The 25,250-nt window shown below is 43.3% G+C and overlaps 1 protein-coding gene across 2 annotated transcripts; it reads right to left on the bottom strand.

Moving 5' to 3' along the window:
• Positions 1 to 800: 800 nt before the first annotated feature.
• faxcb (failed axon connections homolog, metaxin like GST domain containing b) lies at positions 801 to 24,780 on the bottom strand. Of its 2 annotated transcripts, XM_034103093.2 has the most exons (7): positions 24,434 to 24,780; positions 22,887 to 23,008; positions 13,358 to 13,493; positions 12,940 to 13,136; positions 6,874 to 7,091; positions 4,493 to 4,609; positions 801 to 3,980 (listed from the first exon to the last, which is right to left on the bottom strand). In XM_034103093.2, the coding sequence occupies exons 1-7, from the start codon at positions 24,467 to 24,469 to the stop codon at positions 3,667 to 3,669; spliced, it is 1,140 nt and encodes a 379-aa protein (XP_033958984.1). In that variant the 5' UTR covers positions 24,470 to 24,780; the 3' UTR covers positions 801 to 3,666. The 2 variants fall into 2 exon arrangements, with proteins under 2 accessions (XP_033958984.1, XP_033958983.1); XM_034103092.2 differs by lacking the exon at positions 24,434 to 24,780 and having other exon boundaries at positions 22,887 to 23,346.
• Positions 24,781 to 25,250: the final 470 nt, after the last annotated feature.

Genomic DNA, 25,250 nt, shown 5'->3' with positions numbered 1-25,250 from the left:
TTAAGCTCTGGCAGCCCCTTCAGCCCAAAGGCCTCGCTCGCAGCATGCACCTGCTCCGTCCCCCGGGAGCATGGTTCCTGATCCGTGGCCCTCGCTTCTCCTCCCCGGGCCCCCTAGCCCAACCGCCTCCTCCTCTCCTCCTCTAACTCCTATTTTCCTTGTTTGCTTTATCTCCTCCCCATCGACATCTCTCCTTCCCTTCTGCTGCCTCCTTTCTCCTCACGTCTCCCCTCCAAAGACTCATGGTGCTCCTTCTCTCCTCCCTGATGACTTCACTCACTCCTCAACTCTGGCCTCTTCACCCCTTCTCTCCTCTCCACCAGCTGCTCTTCCTCTTTATCCCTCCTTCTCCTCTTGCTCTTGTTTTGCCTCTTTACCCTGGCTCAAGTTCCTCCTATCCTTCCCTCATTTATTCTCCTGTAACTTTTCTTCATGCTGCTCCTCTCTCCTCCTGTTGTCTCGCCTCCAGCAGCTGGCAGAGTCTTAATCAGCAACCCTCCGCATCTCGATGATTGCAACGTGTTAGTCTGATTGAGAACACACACCCACACACACACACGCACACACACACACACACACACACACACACACACACACACACACACACACACACACACACACACACACACACACACACACACACACACACACACACACACACACACACACACACACACACACACACACACACACACACACACACACACACACATACACACATAAGACACAATATAACACGATCTGTGGGCTATCACGATTATTAAACTACAGTGCAGAGCTCAATAAAGCGGCGTCAAAGCTGACATCAACACATTTTATTAACCGGCCGAGACACATAATAAGAATGCAAATTAAACTCTTGTTTAAAATTGTCACAGCTATTCTTTATTGAAATCCCCCAGTCGCTCCGTCCTTTATGACTGCACAGCCATAGTTTGATCAGTCAGTCAGCTCTACACACAGTATGGTACACTTTGTCACACATACAATATGTACATTACCCCAGCAGTAATGCTATGACATGTTCCAATAACAAGACAGTTACTTTTAATATGGCTTGATTAAAGTGGTCAAACTGTATACGATGACCCAACTATGAGGCGAGTGGAAATCGCAGTCCGGAGGGGTGGGTCGACCCAATGGAAGAAGGTTGTCTCAGGAATGTAAGTATCAAACTCTGGCCTTCTGTCACTAACTCACCTATCTATACCAGGCTTTTCATTTGCAGTTCACCCAAACTGCTAAAATCTATCCCAAGTGGTATGTAGCCATGCAAAGTCTTATTTTGAAATTCACATGAAGAACTTGTTAGCAAACAGTTACATCAGAGCAATATTAGCATTCATTCGAATGTGTGTTTCTTGCCACCTGATGATATTGTATTATATACTTCTTTGCTATTGCTTTTTGCCCTCCGCCGGCTCCTGACGAGTCTCCCTTGTTTGCAGATAAATGATCCATTATGGTCACTAACTAGTCATCAGTAATGTAGGAAGTATTCAGATTTGATTAGTTTAAGTACAAAAACCACACAGAAATACTTCACTCAAAGTAAAAGTCCTCAATTGAAACTGTTACTAGTTAAGAGGGCCCTATTATTCTCATTTGCAGGTTCATATTTTGACGTGTTTCCATGCTTTAATGTTCAAAAAGGTATTTTCATCCTCGGTCTGAAACCAGAGCCCAGTCTGCTCTGATTGGTTAGCTGGCCGACTCAGTTGTGATTGGTCAACCCCTAAGAGATGTCCCGCCCCTAGGCAAATCACATGAAAAAAGCGCGAGAGGGGGGTGTGTGTGGGGGAGATACTCCCTCTGAACTTAGAGAGTTTAGCTTTTGCAGACTATTGACTTGCACACAAACCTATATACCACACACCAGGAAGGGAACGCCCCCCAAAAGCATAATAGGGCCTCTTTAATGTTAGTTCTATTTTATAAAATAATAAATAAATTAAATTGAGAATGAAATCCTCAAATTAGAAGCGCTGCAAGACTAACACAATAAATACAATAGTAATTAATCAACTAAATTGTACAGGCTGCACTTGTAAAAACTGTTGAGGCAGTAATCCTATAGACACATACAGTACATCTTAAAACGTGTAAAAATTAAAACAAAACTATCTGCATAGCATGGATGCTTAAAGTAAGGACGTTTTTCTTTATTTGGGTGAACTGACTCTTTTAAACATTAGTTGCATCTACTCTAACCGCACCACATTCTTTTTACAGCAATCATATTGCCATTACGAGCACTTACTTACAAAAGTAAATTCTTCCCGAGACATTTTGGTCCATTAAATACCCAGTTTTGCTCGTTTTTAGACAAGCAATGTTCCGTTGATTTGGTATTCTGACTGTCTCTGCGCAGACTTTATCACCTGACATTCACACACAGTAAATCTCACATACACAATCATGATCCAGACACCCAGCGTCCTGTACTGCTGATATACACATTTCCCATTCAATTGTCTTACACTGTCCTCTGCCTTCCTCCAGATTGCTCCCATTAAGGTGAAAATACATTTCTACTTGTGCAAAATAAAGTCTCTCTTTGAGAGCAATAGGAAAACAAAGTTTAACAAAAAATATATATATTTGTCACATTGGATCAGATAGAAATAATAAAGTGGCACTGATAATAAATTATATCACAAGAAAAAGCTGCTGCAGACTATATTCCCCCATTTCTTTAGTCTGAAAGAACTAAGGCTGATTTGTAAGTATGCATACATATTTAACCTGCAGGCTGACAAGTTATTATGAATGAAACATTAAAGTTTTGGACTGTAGGAGGAATTCCTGCTATGTTATTGGCAGGGTGGAATGACCTTGTTAAACACAGGCTGACTACTGACTCCATCTAGTGGCGTAATATACCAACTACAGCGTTTTGCTGAAATCAAGAAGATTTTAAAATCAATAATCGGATTTCCTCCAACAACAAAGTGCAAGCAAATAATAACTAAATCGGGAGAAATAAGGATAATACCCATTAAATCAAATAGGCACAAAACTGCTTCTTTTTCATTCTTGTTTCTATTCCATTGGACTACTACTAAGGTTGTGGTTTGATGGAGGTCATGTTTTCTTCCCACATACAGTAGCACAAAGGGAATGACACGAGGATCAATCTAAAGCACGGACTCATCTGTGTTTCCTCTCTCGCACACAGATGGTTAACAGCAGCTGTTCCTGTCAGTCACATGATCGATCTCCACCCGTTTCAGTGGGTTTGTGCGTTAGGACACGTGGCAGTGTGGTGATTAGTTGCATCGTTTCATAGCAAGTGAGGTGCCGCCTGTCATGAATACACCGCTCCTTGGTCGACGCCGCACTTTTCACTCGATGAGACATTTCTTCCGTGTTAACCTTTCGCACCAGCTTCTGCGTCTTAGGATGAGACAAATAAGGCAAGGAGGAACTGCCGCGGGGACAGTTCTGATGTTACAGGGAGGGGCAAAGCATACAGTATTAGTGTTATGGGGTTCAGTTTGTATGCACTACATATTAATACCCAGGGGGTCCATCAGGAAGGTTCATTATTTTGGGTATCAGAGGTTGAGGAGTCATTTCTTCAGCCGTGAGAGTCTGGCAACCTGTCCAGAGTTTTAAAACTAACTATGCATCGTCTCCTGTCAGCCAATCACGACCATCCTCAGGTCAAACCTCAAGGTCGGGAATTAACTCCTCCTTAAGCTGAATGTCATTTTCGGATCCCGTGCCCACGTCCGAGTCAAAGAGTGAGTGGTCAGATTTGGGCGAGCGCGTGTGTGAGTGTCCGCCTGAGTGGCTGCTGGCGTCGCTGTCGTCAAGAGTGTTAGTCCTGGAGAAGAGGCCAAAGTCCAGCAGGCCTGTAGGGGAGCCACTGCTCTCACTCTCTCCTTCAAAATAAAAATCTTCCACCTCCACAAACCACTCGGGCCAGAACCTCCTCCGCATCCGCTCGCAGAACATGGCCAGGTTGATCAACTCTCCTGTAAAGACAAAAGACACAGCAGGTTTACGAGAACAAGCTTTTACAGATACAGCTAAACCATCAGGAGGTATCACTGCATGGTGCTTACTGACATTTTGAGTCTGATAAAGAGGAAGACAATACATCTGGGATACTTCCAGAGACATAATTACGTGCTATCTTTTTATGATAAGTGCTTTCAGAAAGTATGTATCAAAGCAACAGCGAGGAACCCTCATTTGTGACATTACAAGCTCTGATTTTGCTCTCGGAAAAGATAAGAGACCCAAGTGTTCCCTCATCAGTGCAACAATCAAAGCCTATCAGCATCACTGCATTACAGTATAATATCACTGCCATCTACTGGCTGAACATACAAATACATCTATGACAAACCACTTAGGAAATATGCAAGTGACATGTTTATCTTGAAGTCAAGCTTATATACTGCAACACAGGGTAATAGTGAAGCTCAAACTAAAGCAACAATATCTCCAGTTAATATGCAGAGCACTCCACAGATCCACTGACCTTTGATGAGTTGTTCTGGTCGTGTCCCAGGAAGAGTCCACATAGCCTGGGCTAGATGCCCAAACACTGTAGCATCTAATGTGGACATCTTAGAGCCCATGAAGTATTTTTTATCTCCTGTGGGACAGAGACATTTGAAATGATGGAGCATAATAATTAGTAGTGTTTGAAATAAAAGAAACATTGCTTTAAACTTTTTGGATTCAAAATTTAAAAAATATATAAAAAAGTTAAAGGTGTTGATTGGCACCATCCGGTTAAGTAACAAAAAATACATTGTTGTTTTTCTAACAATTTAATTTCCTACTACTAGCTCTTGGAGTAGCAGAAGCTTGATCTTTCAACCATTTATCCATGACTTTTAGCTAACTCAACTATTTTTACTTTAACTAACTCAACCTTTTATCCATGACTTTGAGCTAATTCAACCATTTATCCTTTTAGCTTGCTATTTCTGTTTATCCATTTCTTTTTGGTATTTATATCAATGGTATGCAATACTGTTTAGCTTATAATTTCAACAGTTTACCCATTACTTTTTCGCTAGCCGTTTCTGTTCTGTTGCTGTTCTTTAGCTAGCTAGCAACTGTTGCTCAAGCATTATTTTTTGCTAGCTAACCAGCTTGTTCATCCATTTATTTGAGGTACATATTTCAGTAGGTGACATTATACATGTTTGCTAATTATTTAAAAAGATGATTCTCCCTTAGCTAACTATTAATCCTATCCATTACTTTTAGCTTGCTATTTTAACCTTTCTTCTAGCTAGCTAACTTAAATTAGCTAGGGTGTTACAACACAGTAGGTTAGTAGTAAGTAGCCTAAGCATAAACATTTAAGAAGGTTTTATCTTCATAGTAGTTCCTTCCTAAACACCAATATGCGGATTGTTCATTAAAATATAGCCTACTGTATAGAACTTCCTTTCTTTATATTAGTTGAGCTGCTTAACAATAGTTCTAAGTATGCAAATGTAAAAAGAGGGATATAATTAGGCTAACCCTGGTTGGGCATCACCTTCCAAGACATTAAAAAACACTGAAATATATCATACATTTTGTTAAAATAAACGTGTAAAGAATGTTAACAATACAGAGACAGAACAGTATGGCCAGTTATAGCCTACATATTTGATATTAAGTTTGTGTGGCCTTAGATACGGTTTATGCTAAATCTATTAGCTTCTCCTTCCCTGTTTGTTCAGCGAATACACACTTTAAAATAAACGAATTTCATCATGAAACTGGAAGAGCTACACGTTTGGCAGCAGCAAAACATTTGATCCTCACACTCATGAGTCAGGAAAGCAAAACAGAAGCTAAGTGTACTGATGCTTTCACAGAATAACAAGTGGTCTTCTGTTGAAATGGTAGAAACAGATCGATGTAAATCACTTTTCTTTCAAGCATCTGGCTCTTTGTTTCCATCTGAGCACTGATATCTTATCCCTGTGGCTGACATCCAGAACTTTCCTGTTTTCATTTATCTCTGCTATACCTCACTAAGTAGCCTACAAACACAGGGAAAGACAGAGATGTTCTGTTTAGATAAAGTGAAAATGATATTGGTATTTTGTCTACAAGGAAAGTAAATGCATTATTTCCAGGACATACAGCTCTGTAAACAAATTAAGTTTCTTAAATCTCAATCTCTACATGTATGGCAGCCATTCCCTACAGTATCTGTTTAATTCCAACACAGAGAAATGTAGTCAGTAGTTTACCAAACACATAGGCCTACCTATAAAAAGTAAAACCAGAGAAACTGATCATTTTGCAGTGGTCTCTCTTCCATAGCTGTATATGTTATTTAGTTATTCACATTATAAAATGTGCCTTTTCATTGTATAATATTTCATTGTGCATATATATTTGAAATAACTTGTGAGGGTCCATGAATCATCAATACTAATTCTACATTAGGCCACATTAGACTTAGATAATGATGCGACAATTTTCCTTTGGTCATGATGACTTGGCAATGCAGTAACACATTAGCTCGATATAGATGTTTACTTTACATACAACTTCCTGTGACTAAATTAGCTTTCCACTGTCACTTTTATTTAATTCTGATTACCTGAATGTAACATAACAATCACATAACAACTGTTCTGGAAAGGTTGACAAATTTCACAACAACTATCCAATGGACTGAGTTTCTGAATACATATGACCATCCAGTCCTATTATAAAGAGAACTGTACCAACGGCTACAGATGTGTACTGTACTATCATTCTGTTATCCCAGATTTAAAAAAAACAGCTGCTCTTTTATCAAATTACATAACAGAGTTGGGGTAAGCCCTTCTCATACAGTTGATGACGTAAGGGGTAAAAGCCATAGAGAATGCTAATCAAAACACACGGTCCTCTTCCTACCTAACAGTGTGGCCAGCGTCCTCATGTCCTTCTCCATCAGTGTGTAGACCTCCTCCTTCGAGAAGCGTCCGATGCCATGGCCGTACATCTCCCTGCGCACCATGCTGCCGTTCATGTGGCTCAGCAGCCACTTCAGGGTGTCGCTCAGTGGGCCGGTCATCGACAGAAGCTTCTGCGTTTCATCTACGTTGTCCACCCACTGACAGTAGGCTATCGTCCTGACAGAACACAAAGCACACAACATGGTGTTTACATCACATTGTGAACGGTGTCAGAAAATGGATGAGTCTAGCATCAAACTTCTTTATATCACAGATCATATATATATATAAAACCACCACAGAAATATTTAAAAACAAGAATCTTTTGTTTTTATGGAGATGTGATATGGATGTAGAGAGCAATCCATCCAACATTATTTGTAATAAAGTGGATGAGTTGCTATGTGATTCCTTTCCTCAATTATGCAAAAGAGGAAATTCCATTCTTTACGCCAAACACGTCCTAATAAATTGTGGCTCTGGAAAAAAGGAAGTGACGTATTTAGAGGTTTATCCCATGCCCTACAACCAACAAAGCTTTATGTCTATTGACAATAACCTCGTCCTAATCAATAAAGTACACTACCACTTCCTGTTTATCAGCTATATTGCTCACAGGAAGACAGCATCATACATCCAGCCCTTGAACTGTCAGGCTGCATGTAAGAGAGGAAACGGTGACTGTGAAAGCATCCCAGGAACTCCGTTACAGATTTGAACTGGAAAAACTCAAGCTGCATTGCTTTGTTGAGTCAGTCAGAGTCTGTTTCGCTTGTGTTCAAATAAAAAAAAAAGGAAACAGAAGGAAAATATTTGTCTCACAGCAGCCGACAGACAGATCCAGTCTCTGTGTGCAAACAAGCCCAACTCAAATCCTTAAAATCCCTCTTTAGCTCTGCTTTTCATTAACCACTTCGTCTCATTTGAGACCATTGAAAATGGTAACCTAGGAGACAGTTGTTTTATCTTAATTATACACATAAGCCTGTGAAGTGTATTCACCTACTTAAGTAAGGAAAATATATGTTTACAGTTTCTGCATTACTTTTGCACCATTCTCTTGTACTATGTTATGTCTTTAAGTAAATTGTATGATGTATTTATTGTTGGAGGAGCCTGAGACTTACTTACTACCTTTCCTGTAGTCCACCTTAGTATAAAGGTTTTTTCTTTGCATGTAAATGGTCCACAAAGGCTAAAATCCCTCCAGGGGGAGTTTCTCTCCCACACACTCCCCCCCCCCTGCATGAATTGGACTCCTTTGTTTAGTTCTGTAACATAGTGACATCACTATGTAACACTTGCGCTTCTATTGGCTAGCGCTCCAACACATTGGGTGTTTCTCAATGTCGAGAACGCTTGCTTGGTAGCACATGTCTTCCGAGTCACTTGCTTCAGAAGCGAGGCAAGAATCCTTCCTAGCCTCGGAAAACGAAGAATTGTGGAACAGGCTAACAGGTGTGCGTCATATGGGAGGCCCGCCTTAAAACTGGGCGGTGGTGGCGAAGTCTATAGGGACTTGGCTTGGCAACTGGAAGGTTACCAGTTCAAGTCCCGGCAAGACCAAGTGCTACCGAGGTGTCCCTGAGCAAGGCACCGTTCCCTACACTGCTCCCCGGGCGCTGTTCAAAATGGCTGCCCACTGCTCCTAACACTAGGATGGGTCAAATGCAGAGAAACAATTTCCCCACGGGGATTAATAAAGTATATCAATCAATCAATCAATCAATGGAGTGCGATTTCCACCAAAGATTTTGAAATTGGTCCGTGTGCAAAGCATTGTGGGGATTTTAAGACCGCAGAGTCTACACATGTGCAGCCTCGAAATTTCTCGTTACGAAGTACGCCGGCCTCGGTAGAATTCCAAGTATGCTGGACATTGGAACTGTCCTTCGGCGGGACTCGATGACGTAGTATGCTTGAAATAGTGGCTCTGGAGCAGCCTTCCTCGACATTGAGAAACACCCATTGTATGTGAAAGGCTCAGAGGCGGGACATCATCAGACAGAGGGTGAAAAGAGCTGCTGCAGCAGCAAATAAAGACCTTTTTGAACATTAAAGCATGGAAACATGTCAAAGTAAAGGAACACAATACAAATATGAAACCTGGAAATAAGCATAATAGGGCCCCTTTAAGCTTTTCATTGCCAAAACTACGCTGTAACAAATCATTTGAATGTTGAATCTACTGATAGTGCAAGTGTCTCTGATGTGTGGTACACATGTGTTGTTTTTCCAGCCGAGCTGCCTGTGCGTGTAGACACTAATAAGATTAAGATGCTATATCCTTACACACTCTCCCGTTACTTCGTAGGAAATACAGACTGATCTTCTCTCACAGATCGTCTGCACGCCTGGAAGCTTTATGTTGTTATTCTGCTGGCAGAGGCAGACGCTGCTCTGCAGTCGCCGTGATGCGACTGCAGAGCAGCGTCTGCCTCTGGCCTGCACTCTTCTCCATCACTCTGGTAGACAAGGCGCTCAATGCAAATTGAATTTAAGCATCTGACCTACATTACATCTGGGAGTGGTGACCGTCCAGGGGCCATACATTACTTCCTGTTCCATTATCTGATCTGTTGTCCCAAGAGGATATACAGTCCTTTGTTTCATGATTAGAAAAAAGCCCTTCTTAGCAGATTCAAATATATAATTAAGATGAGGTCAGTCATTTTTGAGGGGGAAGACAATGGAAGCATGACATCATTGTTTTGGCCTTTCTGCACTTTTCATTTCCAGTCAGTATGTTTCCCACTTAAGGTTGTGACTCACAAGTTGAGGATAAAGAGCATTAGTAGTATTCTTACTGTTATAACCATTTTTTCTCAAAGTCATAATCTGATTTTAAAGACAAGATGAATCATTTCACTGACTCATCAAAGTGCATTGCAGTCTTGCATTTTTTAGTGTTCAAATAATAAAAGGCTTGAACAAAGATAATTTATTGAAGTGTTGGGGATAGAAATGGTCCTATTTAATCCTCTGTTGAATTACATGACCATTTTGGCCACTGTAATAGTGGAAGCTGTAAAACTAGTACCTCATAATGTTGTTGATGAACATGTTAGCTAACATTTGCATGTTTATTTAAACATCCAGCAGAAACAACATGAAAATAAGCTGTATATTTGAAATATTTCTACCAATTTAAAGCCCCACCAGAATTCATTGACAAAAAACAGTGATTGTACCTTGCAGAGCTCAGAAGCTGCTGGACTCACACTGCCTCAAACAGAACATTTGTTTGTGTTATTGTGTGACCTCGGTTTTTTTAACTTACCGTTAGAAATACCAACATCACACAATAACACAAACAAACAAACTGATCGAGACAAGGGTAGACCAGCAGCTCCTTTGTTTTGTGAAGTAAAATGACTGTTTTTGTCAATGGAGTCTGGTGCCGTTGAAAAGAGCATAGATAATATCTCGAAAAGGGCTGTCTGACGGGGGTCAAGTGGTGAAAATATTCTAAAAATAGCATACATTTAACTGATATTGACTTTTTTTAGGCAGACTTTTTGCTGCCGATACCTCATATAAGCCCACTTAAAAAAAATCCATACCACCCTTTAGACAGCAAAGGTGGACAGAGTATAAAGCACAGAGGCTGCTTGTTCTTCAGTTTCCTGTTATCTTGTTTTTATAGCAGCATCGATCAGAAGTGCAGGAGGAAAACAGAGTGTGTACTGTATGACCTAACACTCGGTTAGTGCCTCTGGCCAGAAGCTAGCCCTTCAGAGAGCAACCAAGCTGCTAGATTGCCCTTTCCTGACATAAATAATCAATCAATAGGTCTATAAGTGGGTCTAAACATGGGCACACAGGGTGGGCGGAGGAGCAGAGAAAAGAACGAGGAGGCGACACAGAGAGGGAGGATGTATGCATGACCTCTAAAGCTTGGGAGAAAGAAATCGTTGTTTACATCACGCAAAAGTTGCAATGTCACATCTATAGGCTATTTTACACATTAGTGTCACAACCTCAATTCACACTCTGTCCTTACAGTTTACCGCAATATGAAACAGAGGCAAGTGGAACACATGACACCAGATAAAACCGTGAAGATCAGTGTGTGTGTGTGTGTGTGTGTGTGTGTGTGTGTGTGTGTGTGTGTGTGTGTGTGTGTGTGTGTGTGTGTGTGTGTGTGTGTGTGTGTGTGTGTGTGTGTGTGTGTGTGTGTGTGTGTGTGTGGCAAAGATGGATGGAGCTTTTAGGTAATGGAAAACAGAGCCTGTGTGGGGAAGGAGGGGTGGTGAATGATTTCCTAGCAGCAGCTTTTCACCCAGAGGCTCAGGAGTGACTCACCACGGCAGGCATGGCTGACAACACACTGCTGATGTTGAGGTAGAGACAGCTTGAGCTGTAAGGCTGCATGAATAATGACTAAAAAGTAAATAACACTGAATCTAAGCTTTAAATCTCCTTATATGCAATCTGAAGAGCTCCAGTCGTTAGGTTTGGTCACACCATGTTGAAGAGTATTTTCATATTGAAAACTAAAGTTATTTTTTTTTTAACATACTTTTCCTTATTTTTTTATATATTAATTTAGTTGTGTGTTCTTAATTTTTTTAATCCTATTCATTATTATTTACATATATATATGTATGTATGTATATATATGCTATATACAGCATTCCCACTAACTGTTATTCTACGCACGAAAACTTTATTATTATTATTCCGCAAACTTATTTTGGCCCTCTTCTCCTCCCGCATTGAACATCGCAGAAACTCCGTTCAAACATCAAAACGTTCAGCTCGGTCGGGAATCGATGGCTGTTACTTTTCTCATTCATAACAATCATAATTCCAGAGATACATCCCATAATACATCACATTTGAAGTCAATGGAGGAATCTTCAGACTTCAACAAATCTTCATGCGACTTCAATGAAGTAGGCTGTAAGTCCAATGGACACGGTCCAATGGACACGGTCCAATCGTCGCCCAATCTTCAATTGTATATCACCGGTCCATGCCTCAAGAGCTCTACGCCAAATCTGAGATCTCAACATATGCCGTTTCCATGGAAACGTATCCCTCGCCATAAAACATGATGTCGCTATAACTCCTATGAAAATGTTCAAAAAGTGCTCAAACTTCACATGTGTGCTAACAGTCCAGCCGTGAAGACATCTACGGGACAGTTTTGAGATTTCTTCAAATGCCGTTGCCATGGCAACACAATGCTCGCCATGAAACACGGCTTTCTCATAACTTCAGTGAAAATTCTCCAAATGCCTCAAAACTTCACAGGTTTGGTAACGATGCAGCCATCAACGCATCTAAGCGTATTATGGGGTGTCATCAAATGCCGTTGGCATGGCGACAGATCATTCGCCATCAAGTTAGTTCAGAAGTTTGCAGTTCGAATATTCTGCTGCTTTTCCAAGCCTTTTTACTTTCTTTTCTTCTCTCATCACACATTCAAGCCCCCAGTGTTCATGTATCATTTCAATCTAAATGATTCACTTTCTTCTTACACATTACATTTCAGCATAGCAGTTTAGCGTCAGCTTTTCAGCATAAAGCATTCCCACTAGCAATTTCTTCAGGAATTGCATTCTCTAGTTTATTTTTGCTCTTTTGTTTGTCAAACATAACATAGTTTTATTAGGGTTTGCCTCTGTAAAATTGAACACCAATAATTTAAATAATTATTCAAATGAATATATAAAAATAAATATTTTCTATTTATTTAAAAAATAATTGTAATTAAATTAAAAGCCAAACAATTATTTAAATCAATATTCCATTGTTCTTTTTCAGTGAGATATGTGTGGGTGGTTCCTGATACTGCTTAACATTGGGCTTAGGTGTTAAAATATGCATTCGATAACTAATATGTAAATATAAATATACAGGTTCAATTCAGCAAATGCATTAGTTGTGCCTTTAAGTAAAACTGTTGCATCAAATTACCGACATGTCCCCGTATTCCGAATTAGATGTCCCCTTTGAATCATATTTTATTAAACGTTTCCAAACACCCAGTTTTAACTTTAATGGCATAGTCCCCTACCAGTACAGGTGATCCTCCACCATGGTGGTGATAGCTCGGGACACAGCTCTCTCCTCAGGGGTGAGGTTTACGTTGAGGTTAACTCCCAGCATCTCCTCCAGGAAGTCCACGATGAACTCTGAGCCTGACGCCTGCTGGTGGTTGTACTCGATCCACGGCATCTTACCCTGAGGCGACAGCTTCCCATCAAAGTAGTTCTGCAGAGAGACACAGATTCAGATTAGAATATCAAAGATTTGACACAATTAGCTCGTTATTTATGGAAGTCATGAGAGACCAAAGAAAACTTGAAAACACATTATTTTACAATAACAAATGATTATCGTGGGGGAAAGGGTCACGGAGAAAAGTCGTTTGATTAGTTGGCGATCTCTGGGAAATGTCTCCCCCTTTTATAATGTATTCTGCTGAGCCTCACCTGGTAGGGCAGGTCCACCATGCGCAGGTACGTCTCCAGTTTGAGGCAGAAGGGTGAGAGGCTGGGCACGCCGTTCTTTGGCCTGGAGAACTGATGGAGGATGATGGCGTCTTTAGAGTCCAACTCCTGCTCCTTCCTACAGAAGACGAAAACAATACATTTCATATATAAACAGTCTATTTAAGATGATGTTCTCAGTTCAGATTGCAATGCCCACTGTATAAGAACACTTCATATCATTTTTTCTTGTAACCCCTGACATGAAGGTCATTTATCCAGGTCTGTCCAAAAGCATGATTGTTGAAAAAATACTGGCCCGATTTACATAACTAAATCGAAGGGTGAAGCACGGGCAAAAGAACAACCTATAATATTTTGGAGAGAATCCAAATCATGAGGAGCAAACATGAACTTGGAAGTGAACATTGTGAGATAGGACCTTTGTACTGGGAGGCGTGTGGCGCAGTGGGTTGTGCGTTGGTGTTCGGATCAGATGGTCACAGGTTCAAACCTCACTGCAGTCAGCATGTCGTTGTGTCCCTGAGCAAGACACTTCACCACAAATTGTTCCTGTGGGGATTGCCCACAGTACTACTGAGTATGTGAGTCGCTTTGGATAAAAGTGTCTAACAAGTGACATGTACTGCACTGTACTGCACTCGTGAGGTGTTGGAATAGTTGTGAAAATGTGTTTCCAAGCAGTAAAAACATTTCATGGCTCCTTGTTGTCCCAAAAATACTGGACAAACGTAATAAAAAAGCCCTACGACGCATCGTCTTTGAAGTGTCCATGCTGTTCTCACTTTCAACCCAAAGCTCTGCACTCGTGAGGTGTTGGAATAGTTGTGAAAATGTGTTTCCAAGCAGTAAAAACATTTCATGGCTCCTTGTTGTCCCAAAAATACTGGACAAACGTAATAAAAAAGCCCTACGACGCATCGTCTTTGAAGTGTCCATGCTGTTCTCACTTTCAACCCAAAGCTCTGCACTCGTGAGGTGTTGGAATAGTTGTGAAAATGTGTTTCCAAGCAGTAAAAACATTTCATGGCTCCTTGTTGTCCCAAAAATACTGGACAAACGTAATAAAAAAGCCCCACGACGCATCGTCTTTGAAGTGTCCATGCTGTTCTCACTTTCAACCCAAAGCTCTTGACCACAACACGACAGAAGAACGGCTTCCCCACTCAGGAAATGGGACCATCCAAAGACCATGTGAATGCCTCGGTCTATTTAATTTCACATCAACTGAAAAACCGTGTTGTCAAACCAATGAGGCAATACTATTTTAGAATGATTTGATTGACAGCAAGTATAATTCAAAAGCACTTCCCTCAGAAAGCTGTGGTTGATGCTCTGATGGATTTCCCCCCTGGTTCTGTTGTGTTTCCTGCTTTCATTGATTGTTCTTTGCAGGAAAGGCTGATGCTCCAGGGAGGAATACACTATCTGTTTGATATTGTAAACCCTGCTGCTGACTATGTGTAAACACCCAGAGGAACATGAGGAGTGATACAAACTTAAAAGCCAGTGGAAGTATCCTTTGATTCAAATGCTAACTTCTCAGAGCTGTCACTTCTAGATTAGATTACACTGAAATGAACTGTAGTGTATTTGTTCTGAGTACAGGTACCAATGAAATACAGTTTGCAACTTACCAGCCGTGCGTGTAGGTGCGTATAGGGAGGAGAGGAGGAGAGGGTCACCTCTGTAGTTTATTATAGCGTGATGACACAGCAGTAAGTCCCAGAGTCCCCGAGCAACCACCCGTCAACACCTTTCTTTATTTTCAGAGACTGCAGAGGCTTAACTTCATTCACTTTCAAACAGTAGCTTTGAGCAGCAGACCTACATTGTGTTGTCCTGGAGGAACATATATCGAATAAATCCAAAGTGCTCAGCCATTAGGATTTCAGCCAATGCTGCACATGTGTCCCTCAAATTGTCATCTAAATTGTTTCATGCTTATATTAATGTAACCAGACATTAAAGATATTATATTAACAAAAGTTGAGCTCCAAAGATTCACCAGTTAGTTGTTGAATTGAATGTAGGACATTAATTCAATGAATCTCCTACTATATTGATAACCTATTGATCGTGTGAGTGTGAGTCAACATTCTCTTAATCCAGCTCCTTAAATGCAAATATTTTCTGATTTCTGTACTGCTTTATGACAATAAGCTAAATATAATTGAGTTGTTGACAACATATGACATTGTTGTCAACAACTCGACCCACTTGTTGGGTTTTGGGTTCTGACCTTTTATAGTTCTATTTCGTCCCTACTGACCGCCAGAGGCGAAGTGACAGCTCTGAGAAGTTAGCATTTGAATCAAAGGATACTTCCACTGGCACTGGATATGTCCATCGCGCGCATGCGCAGCTCGAGTACCAATAACAACAAAGTCACCTGTGACCCACGTGACACCGGCTATATCAGCCGGTATTGTCAGAGGATCTGTTCCTTTTCATCTTCTCGCTGCGCGAGGGTACCGTGGCTACGTTTTCGTAGCCTACAGCGTTCATGTTTGAACGTTTGATCGGAGGGATTTCTCTGCAAACAGCTGGCCGCGTGAAGCTTCGCGACTGACAGTCGGAGCTACGGGTCGTTAGACGCGTCCTCCAGGAGCTGCGCCGGCTGTGCAGAGCCTCGACAGACAGGTTTGTGTCAGCTTGTTGCTAGTGATGGCTGTGTTTCCACACCCGCTCCCAGCCAAGTTGTCCTGATTACCGTCTTATTGTTTGTGGCTTAGACTTTCTGGTGACGACAGTGTTCCGCTTCCTCTCCCATAAAGTTGCCCTTATGCTCTTTTGAAAGTTCTGCTTGTGGCGTTGTGCCCGAGCTATCATTAGCATTTGAGTCCCAGCTTTGGCTGCGTCCCTCATTCGATTTAGTGATGGAAAGCCAAGAGTGTCATACTTTAAACCCGTTTTTCGTTTAGATGCAGAAAGTAAGGCAAGTACTTTCTATTTTCTAGAAGCTATTATCTGGTCTTAACATTTGTGTTCTGACTTGGTCGCTTGATTGTTAGCAGCTGTCAACACCTTGCTGTTGAGCTTAACTATTAACTCAGGGCAGTGCTCCCGCTCCCTGTAGCATAGGGTTTGATTGCAGTAGCACTAGTTCGTTGTATTACTGCTCCTAGTACTAGACTCCTAGCACTAGGATGATATGCAGAGAACATCTTCACGGCGGGTGCTGTGTGCTCGGCATGTGCGGTTACTACTGTAACCAGACACGGTTCTATGCGGGCTGTTCTCTTTCTTAGAAGCTAATTATCTGGTCTTAACATTGTGTTCTGACTTGGTTGCTTGATTGTTAGCAGCAGCCGCTTGGCTAACACCTTGCATGTACGGTTAAGCTTCATTATTTAACTCAGCCGGTGAGGGCAGTGCTCTCGCTGCTGCTCCCGGTAAACGCATGGTATGGTTGCAGTAGCGCTATATCGTGGTATTTACTGCTCCTAGTACTAGACTCCTAGCACTAGGACGATATGCAGAGAACAATCTTCACTGTGTGTGCTGTGTGCTCTGCATGTATGGCCATTAAGGAGGATTTCATCCTCCCAATATTATATTGTCTAGTGGGCAGCCGTTGGCTGACACTTTTAGGCACCGGCCACAGTTACTATTGTAACTAAGGTTCTAAGCCGTAAGTACTGGCCATAATTACTACTGTAACTACGGTTCCAAGCTGTGTAAGTACTGGCCATAGTTAATACTGTAACTACGGGGTTAAGCCGTAAGTACTGGCCATAGTTACTACTGTAACTACGGTTCCAAGCCGTGCACGTACTGCCATAGGCAATACCGTAACTACGGCTCTATGCCGTGTAAGTACTGGCCATAGTTACTACTAGCAGCAACGCTCTACTCTTTCCATTAAGCAGGTAGCTGGTGAAGGCGTGTTCCCGCACCCGCTCCCGGCTACGCTGCATCTGGCTACCTACAGAATGGTTCATTCATGTAGCGCCTGTAGGGTTTCTCTTGAGCCCGAGGACGGCCACGACCGCTGCCCCTCCTGCCTCGGCCGCTTCTGGCGGTCAGTGGGGACGAAATTCGAGCATCTGAGGGAGGTTCTCACGGTAAACGCCTGCAAACGCCTGCATAAGCTGTAGCTGCATGCCTCGGGTGCTCAGAGTACTCCTCCAGATCAATTCGGCCGTTCCCGGCGACTTGAGGGAGCGATGGCTTTGTGTGCTCCCCCCAATAGAAGGACTAGAAATAGGCTGTCCTCTAAAGTGGATCGGCTAGCTGCCGATAGGGGCATGATGAAGTCGCCTCTTGGCCCTTCAGCCTGGGCCCGGTGTAGGGGCTGCTAACCCCCCCCCCCCCCTCCTTCGGTTGGCGCCCCTCCTTCGGCTGACGCACCTCCTCCGGTTGACGGAGAGTCCTCCGTCGCGTACCAGTCGAGCCAGGGAGCTGTTTAGATCAGCTGCCCTCGGAGGCACTGGAGTGTGCCGCCCAAGCTAGGCAGACCAGGCAGCAGCACTCGGGTCCTCGCAGACCTGTGCCCACTCCCAGCAGGCCCAGGGGCCGCTCTAGCAGCCGCACTCAGCCGCTGGATTACAGGGGTGGTCTGCAGAGGTCTTAGCGGCCCACTCAACCGCCTCCCAATTACTTTCGTGCCCCATGTCGCCCGCCTTCCAGGCGGCCTCGTGCCCCAGAGCCTGACCGGAACCCCCCAAGAGGCTCCAGGGTCCGGGGGGCTGGGCTCTGAAATCCCGGGGGTGGTCGGCGGCTGCTTTCCCAGCAGCAGCTCAGTTTCTGGGCAGTCTGTACTTCCGTCCCTTGGGTGGTTTTCACCTTAACCCAGGGGTACGGACCGCAGCTCCGGCCCCTAGCCTTCGGCTGGGTCTGATTGACAGTCGTCAGCGATCCGGCAGGGGCCCTACCTCTGGGCCAAGAGTTGTCCGTCCTTTTGTCCAAGGACGCAATCAACCCAGTAAGACCCTCTGCTTAGCCAGGGGGTTCTACTCGGCATACTTTCTCGTGAGCAAGAAAGTCGGCGGATTTCGCCCGATCTTGGACCTCAGAGGAATCAACAGATTCCTGAAGGTGCTGCCATTCTATATGCTGACTACTGCATACGCACAGGTGGAGTGGTTCCCAACCGAGGGATGCCTACTTCCACGTGGGCCGGGCAAGAGGGTGCCTTAGTTCCTCCGGCCCTTGGGCAGACTGGCAGCTGCCTTGGCCGCTGGGCCCTTAGGCCCGCTGTCGTTGTGCCCCATGCAGATGTGGCTGAACAGCCTTCACTTGGACGCCAAGTGGCACAGGCACAGTGAAGTCAGGGTGTCGCAGCATTGCTCCACTCTCCGTCACGCTGGAGGGGCAGGGCCTATCTCTGGTAGGCGTGCCCATGGGCGCCATCCCATCCCGCCAGGAGACCATCACCATAGGTGCATGTCTCTCAGGGTGGGGTGCAGTGCGGCAGGGCAGGACCGTTCAGGGTCAGTGGTCTGCCCAGCAGAGTGCGCGCCGGGTCAACGTGCTAGAGCTTCGGGCCGTGCAGCTTGCACTCACGCACTTTCTACCCCAACTGGGGGGCAAGAATGTGCGTGTTCCTTGGGGACAGCATGTACATTGTTGCTTAGACAACAGTCCCTTCTAGATAGTGGACGTTCTCACTCCACTCTGAATTTATGTGGCTGCGATTCTGCCCAACATGTTCGGGTCGACGGCGCCACGGCGGGGTGCCACAGGTCAGTGTCCCTCTTTATGAGAGGGGCTTTACGGCAGCGTCCCCCTTGCACCCCGAGGGCTCCGGCTTGGGACCTGCCCTTGCTGCCGGATGCCCTATCACCTCCTCCCTTCGAGCCCCTGGCCCAGGTGGGGCTTAGGTGGCTGCCCACAAAGGCAGCATTTCTGCTTGCCATAGCCTCAGGGAAGTGAGTCGGGGAGTTGCATGTCCTCTCCATAAACAATACATGCCCGAGGTGGGACTCTCATGCGTTGCCCTTTGGGCAAATGTGGCATTCCCGCCCGGGGTCCTTCCACAAACTCACTTCAATCAGCCTGCCCAGCTGGCACGCTTTGACATTCAGGAGTACGGCACATCGAAGTTGCTGTGCCCGGGGGGTGCCCAAAGGGCGTATATCAAGGCTACTGCCTGTATACGGCAGGAGGAGCAACTCTTGAGTTTGCCCTGGCGGCACTAAAGGAGGTTAGGCCCTCTAACCAGTGGCTTCCCCACTGGGTTGTCGATACCATCTCACAGGCTTACGGGGCCAGTGGCCGCCCCCCTGCCACCAGGCTGAGATGCCACTCTACAAGGAGCATCTCAACATATTGGGCTGCCCTGAGAGGGGTGCCCCTGGAGACCATCTGCGCCGTGGCGTCGTGGGCGTCTTCTGGCACATTCTCCAGTTGTCATCAGGTCAATGTCGCCACTCCCCATTCTTTGGGCGTGGTCCTTTTGCCGAGCTCCGCTGCTTCCAGTGGTGAGCAAGGGCTTGGATTCTTCATGACATTGTTGGTATAAGTCATCCAGTGCTAAAGCACCGCCTCTGGCGGTCAGTAGGGACGAAATAGAACGATAGTTACGGCTGTAACTACGGTTCTATGAGTCCCGGATGACCGCCAGAGTTCCCTGTCACTCAGAATTCTTGTGTGCTCGCGAGAAGATTCGAGGAACAGATCCTCTGACAATACCGGCTGATATAGCCGGTGTCACGTGGGTCACAGGTGACTTTGTTGTTATTGGTACTCGAGCTGCGCATGCGCGCGATGGACATATCCAGTGCTAAAGCACCGCCTCTGGCGGTCATCCGGGACTCATAGACCGTAGTTACAGCCGTAACTATCGATCCCTCTTGCCTGCTGTTTGAACACAAACCATAATAAACTCGTCTGCTGATGTTCTTTGTTTCTCTCTGGCTGTGTTCCCTGTGGTCCCTGGAGCAACTGTGCCAACACGCACGTGGTTGTCACTGTATCCCTGTACTATTATCACCCAGCCAAAAATACATTTGCTAGGTGATGTTTGATCAAAAGGAAATTGTTTGTTTGATATAAAAAGATGATTTGATCAAAGATGAACAACTACACTGATCACGAACACGTTTTCCCTTTTCCTGTTTGTTGCATTTCATGTTTGTGTGTTGGAATTACCATCACGAGACATGAAAAGGGCCTGAGCACAACACGGACATGTATGTGTCTATTACCAATACTTTAACACTTAAATATGACCCGCCAAAGCTTTGTAAGCCGTTGAACATCATTAGGGGGAAAACAAGATTATATATATATATATATATATCATTTCCACCGTGTGGCTTCCTGTTGCTCTCCAGATGTTATGCAGCACAGAGGAAAGGGTAAAAGGAGACTTTACAGACATTAGCATCATTGTGCAGGCAGACAGAGCATGTCCGGTGTGTTTAGCATATCTTTTACCACTGGCCAAAGCTCTTCTTTGTGGGAGTTTTTTTTCTTTTCTTATAACTGTATAAAATAACTCCAATCTTTTATGGGATTTTATTGTATGAAAAATGCAGTCAGTTGCCAGCTTAAAGGTGGGGTATGTAATTTATTTCAGAAACACTTGTTGTATTGCATGGAATGCTCTTAACATCCCGATAGCAATGAATATATTAAATGCTTTGACCATAATCCATAACAAAAATTAATCTCTGGAAGCCGTAGTGCTGTAAAAAGCACCACCAATCATCTGAGCCGGCCCGGCTAAAGTAACTGGATGGCCTACCTGCCTGTCAGCCTTCCATCTGTGCACACACTTATCTCGTGCCCTCATTGGTCATGTGCGCGTTCGTGTGTGTTGGGGGAGGGGCTCTGTAAGGAAGTGGCAGATTTGTCCCGGCTGTGTATTTTCAAATTCTAGCGCACTCGAGCTGGTTTCTCAAAATTAAGTAAAAATCTAATAAAAAACAATAAAACGTGCTTTTCTGATAATTCAGAGGGTTAAACATATTTCTAATATTGAGACTACCATCAGTGAAACGGATTGGAAAACACACTAGAAATGTGACTCAGTATAGCAACACTCTAAACGACAGCCTCTAGAATGACCACAAAGTTCAATCCGTGCCTCTCTGAACTCTAACATGATAAACATCCAACTCAATGCTCCAAAGGCTTTTAAAAGATGAAAGTAAATCCATGGAAACACCAACTAACTGCCCCTTTACTGCTGTGCCCTATTCAACCCATCAAACATAATTACACTCATTGATGCTTTGAATAAAAAACGGATCCTGCAATGCTTACAATTTGTAGGTATTAACATAACAATATGAAACACGTGCCCCTTGATTCGGTTTGTATGGAGCAGATACCTTGACAACGTTATTTCTGACACTGTACAACACGATATATTTTCTCTTTGCTGTTATAACATTGCTTTATGGGAATTTCCATATTTGAGGGAAGGGTTACTAATAATTCTAGAGTTCATGTTGGTAGATAGCTTTACTTGTGATGCTGTGCAATTCTAAAGTGTTATACTTGCAGGTGTCCAAAACTTATATAAAACCGTTTTTAACTCAATCTGAACATTATAACATGTACTGCATTTCATTGAGTTACTTACTAAACTGGTAACTGAACACGTTATTAATACATGTTGCACAAGCTTTACACACAGTGCTGAAACTGATCAAAGTATTCAAAGTCGCTGTCTGCTGACACAAGGTGCTGAAACCATTCCAATCCACTCTACTATCACGCCTCATTCTAATCTTTTATTTGAATAGGGACAATGCACATTAATGAACACTTAAGACACATAATGCTTCAAGTGTAAACATGCCGGATTTTTAGCTTTGAGCTCATTTCCATCCGTAGTCCCTGACATACAACTATAAGAACATGACATTTATAAACATAGCACAAATAAATACATGATATGCAAAATGAGCAAGAGAGCAGCATATACAAGTATTTATGACATGGCAGTACAATGTAGCAGCAACGACAATAAAGTGCAAGAGATAATACAAAAGCTACATAAAGTGCAAGAGGAGATCTTCCAAGAGCTACATAAAGTGCAAGAGAAGATACTCCTGTGTTAGTGCATTTAGCGGTGATTACACGTCTGTGAGAGTGAAAGCAGAGACACAACCAGGCCACTGTGACAGACAGGATGTACTTACTCCCAAAGTAATCCCCCCATTGACAGGCAAGCATTCCCTGCACTATGAAAGGAGATAATCACTTTCTCCATCCCTCATATCATTATTATAAGGATGTAGGACCGGTGTTTGAAACAAATGTTTGCGTAAATCTCACGCAGAGTTCACGCTCAGGTGCTCGTGGCACATGAGCCGACGCGTGACTCATTTTTTATTTATTTGATTTGGTCTCTCTCCATCTAGTGTCGTGTCCTTGGGAGGAGGAAACAGGTCTGAAACCTCAGCAACCACCGCGAGATCTGCAGACTTGGCATCCTATGGAAGGATTCCCATAATATCCACTCAGAGTATAGGCCTATATCTAAACCCATTCCAATGACACCGATAAGTCACTGTGAGCAGGTTAAATAAAAGGAAGTGATGGCGGTGCTTACCTGATGGCGAGCAGCTCATGCAGTAGGTAGGCTGCAGCAGCCAACAGGGCCCCCCCGGTGATGTACAGGGTCTTCTTCCACCAGGAGTCCGACCCCAGAACCGACATAATGCCCCCGTAGTCCTGTAAAGGGAAGGCGATGATACAGCCATATAAAGACTGCTGCTGCTCGAAGCCGCACAGCCCGAGCGGCAGGCTGTGATTCCGCCCGAGTTCAACCACACACGGCCGGGAAGAGGCGAAGCCAGCAGCCCAGTACATCCTCCCCTCCCTCGGTTAGAGCCACCCCGCTTCCTCCCCGCTGTGGTCCCCGTTAGGCTTCATCCAAACGCCCGGCGGGTTTTCTACGGCATGGCGGCTGTGTGGTTAATATTTATCCGGAATATTAGGAGTAAACATATCGGTGTGCCCTCCCCTAGGTTAATGATCAGCACCCAGTTCGCTTTCCCTTGCAGGTTTGGGAGAACATTGTCAAGCTATGAGGTAATACAACACCTTGACTTCCGGTTACATCTTTCAAAAATAAACACTGCTGAACTACTGAAACTTCCTCCTTCACTTTTACAGAGATATTCTCTGGTGTAAGGACTGCGACTTATTATTGTTTTCAATTAATTTGCAATTGACTTGACTTGAATATTGAAGACTTGTTTTTTTTTTATCATTTAAGTGTTAATATGTTAAAAGCTGGTGTTCAACCAGTAAATGCTGTAGGCCTATATTCATCCTAAATACATCATCCTTTTTCAACAGCGTACATGTTTATATCATTATATTATATAAACTTGACATGCTCGATCATTCTGCAGGACTCTCAAACAGCTTTGTTTTATTTCAGCATTAAAGCTCATCCTTGACCATAGTAGTCATAGTAGTCATTTTGACGTAAATGAAAGAGATCTGATGAAAGTATTAGAAAGAGCTAATATGTGTAAGTGAAGCTAGACTACTTTTTAAGATAACATCAACGTAGCAACTAGCAAATGTCAACAAATTAGGATTAAACAGCCAGGGGCTTGTGGCCTGAGAAAAATAATTGCTGTGTAATATCCTAACACCTTTATTTTTTAGGTGAACTCTGGCAACATCCGGTGTTAGCATGCTAAACTCTGGCAGCTCGACGCAGCCGGCCTATTGTCTGCTCCGGAGGAGAGACACCGCGCCCTGACGAGCCCTGCGTCCCAGTGAAAGTGAAACCAGTGGCTACGGTGGCTACCCAGAGGAACACAGCGCTGGCCAGCACTTATGACAAGTAAATTATATTTGTATAATAAATTAAACTGTGTATGCGACAGCCTACTCAATTGACAATTAGTTTATTCACCATCAAAATATCGGCTGTTGATAGTTTGTTTACCTTTGAGGATAAAAACCGGCACAAAAAAAAACACTATACATGCACATATAGCCTATAGGTGAAACAATATCCATTCGTTACGTTTAATGTTAATGTAGTCTATTAAACAGCATTCGCATTTTCAAAAAGCATACACAACAACTGTAAAATACTTTTAATCGGAATTATATCAAAAATAAAAGTATACTCACTCTTGAATAACTTCGGAAGTGTAGGAAGATATTCATCTTGACGGAGAAATCCACCTGACGTTCTTTGAATCTGTTTGTGAAGCATTCCGAGAGGTGTTGGGGAAACACTTCCAGAAAAGACGATTTAGTAAAATATCCTGTAGGAGCTTACAACAGCTTAGGTGACAAAAGAACACCCTGGTGCCAAATGAAATCCCGTCTGCTCCCAGTCAACAGGTGACAGTGTGTCTAGGTCGAAACGGAATGAACTACCGTTGTGTATTAATGAATGGTGGTGCACTTTAAAACCTGTTTAAAACCCTCACTGCAGCCATGGCTACTGCAAGTTAGGTGCGCACTCCCGCGGATTCAGGGAGCGCGCATTAGAGCAGGAGAGTGTGTTATTGTAAACAGATGAATAGTGTGGGAACAAGAGTACACTGCAGGCACTAGCGGGGATGGAGGTACTCAGTTTACTTAGTTAAAGTACTAATACAACGTAATGTAAAAGGCGTTCATTAAAAATAAATACATCAAATTATCTAAGGTAATCAGTATAATGTACAATGTGACTGTGGTAGCATTATATGTCATACGATTACAATTGCCAACTGCATTCATGTACAAGCAGGATTATACTGTTGTACTTGGTGGAGGTGTGTCATATTAAATAAGTATTATCTTCATTATGTATTCATCTGATTATTTCTCTTATAATTCTCTAATCCTTTACAATGTTTTTTTTTCTTCTTCCATCAACAATCCAAACCTCAAAATTCTTCAAATAATTTGAAGAAACACCGGATAAAAAAAGATTATTGTTGTCTTTCTTTCAAAC

Source organism: Pseudochaenichthys georgianus, chromosome 16 (assembly GCF_902827115.2).
Source record: "Pseudochaenichthys georgianus chromosome 16, fPseGeo1.2, whole genome shotgun sequence".
Lineage (NCBI taxonomy): Eukaryota > Metazoa > Chordata > Actinopteri > Perciformes > Channichthyidae > Pseudochaenichthys > Pseudochaenichthys georgianus.
Note: the sequence above shows the minus strand (reverse complement) of the source record. Positions and strands in the feature narration are given on the sequence as shown.

What these genes read in the sequence shown, in the direction of transcription:
- faxcb (XM_034103092.2), bottom strand. Translation starts at nt 23,146, where the DNA reads ATGTACTGGGCTGCTGGCTTCGCCTCTTCCCGGCCGTGTGTGGTTGAA. An exon ending in CATGAGCTGCTCGCCATCAG is followed by an intron (nt 13,494 to 22,886) that starts GTAAGCACCGCC and finishes CGTCTTCTGTAG; the next exon opens with GAAGGAGCAGGAGTTGGACT. An exon ending in ACCAGAACAACTCATCAAAG is followed by an intron (nt 3,981 to 4,492) that starts GTCAGTGGATCT and finishes TTGTCTTTACAG; the next exon opens with GAGAGTTGATCAACCTGGCC.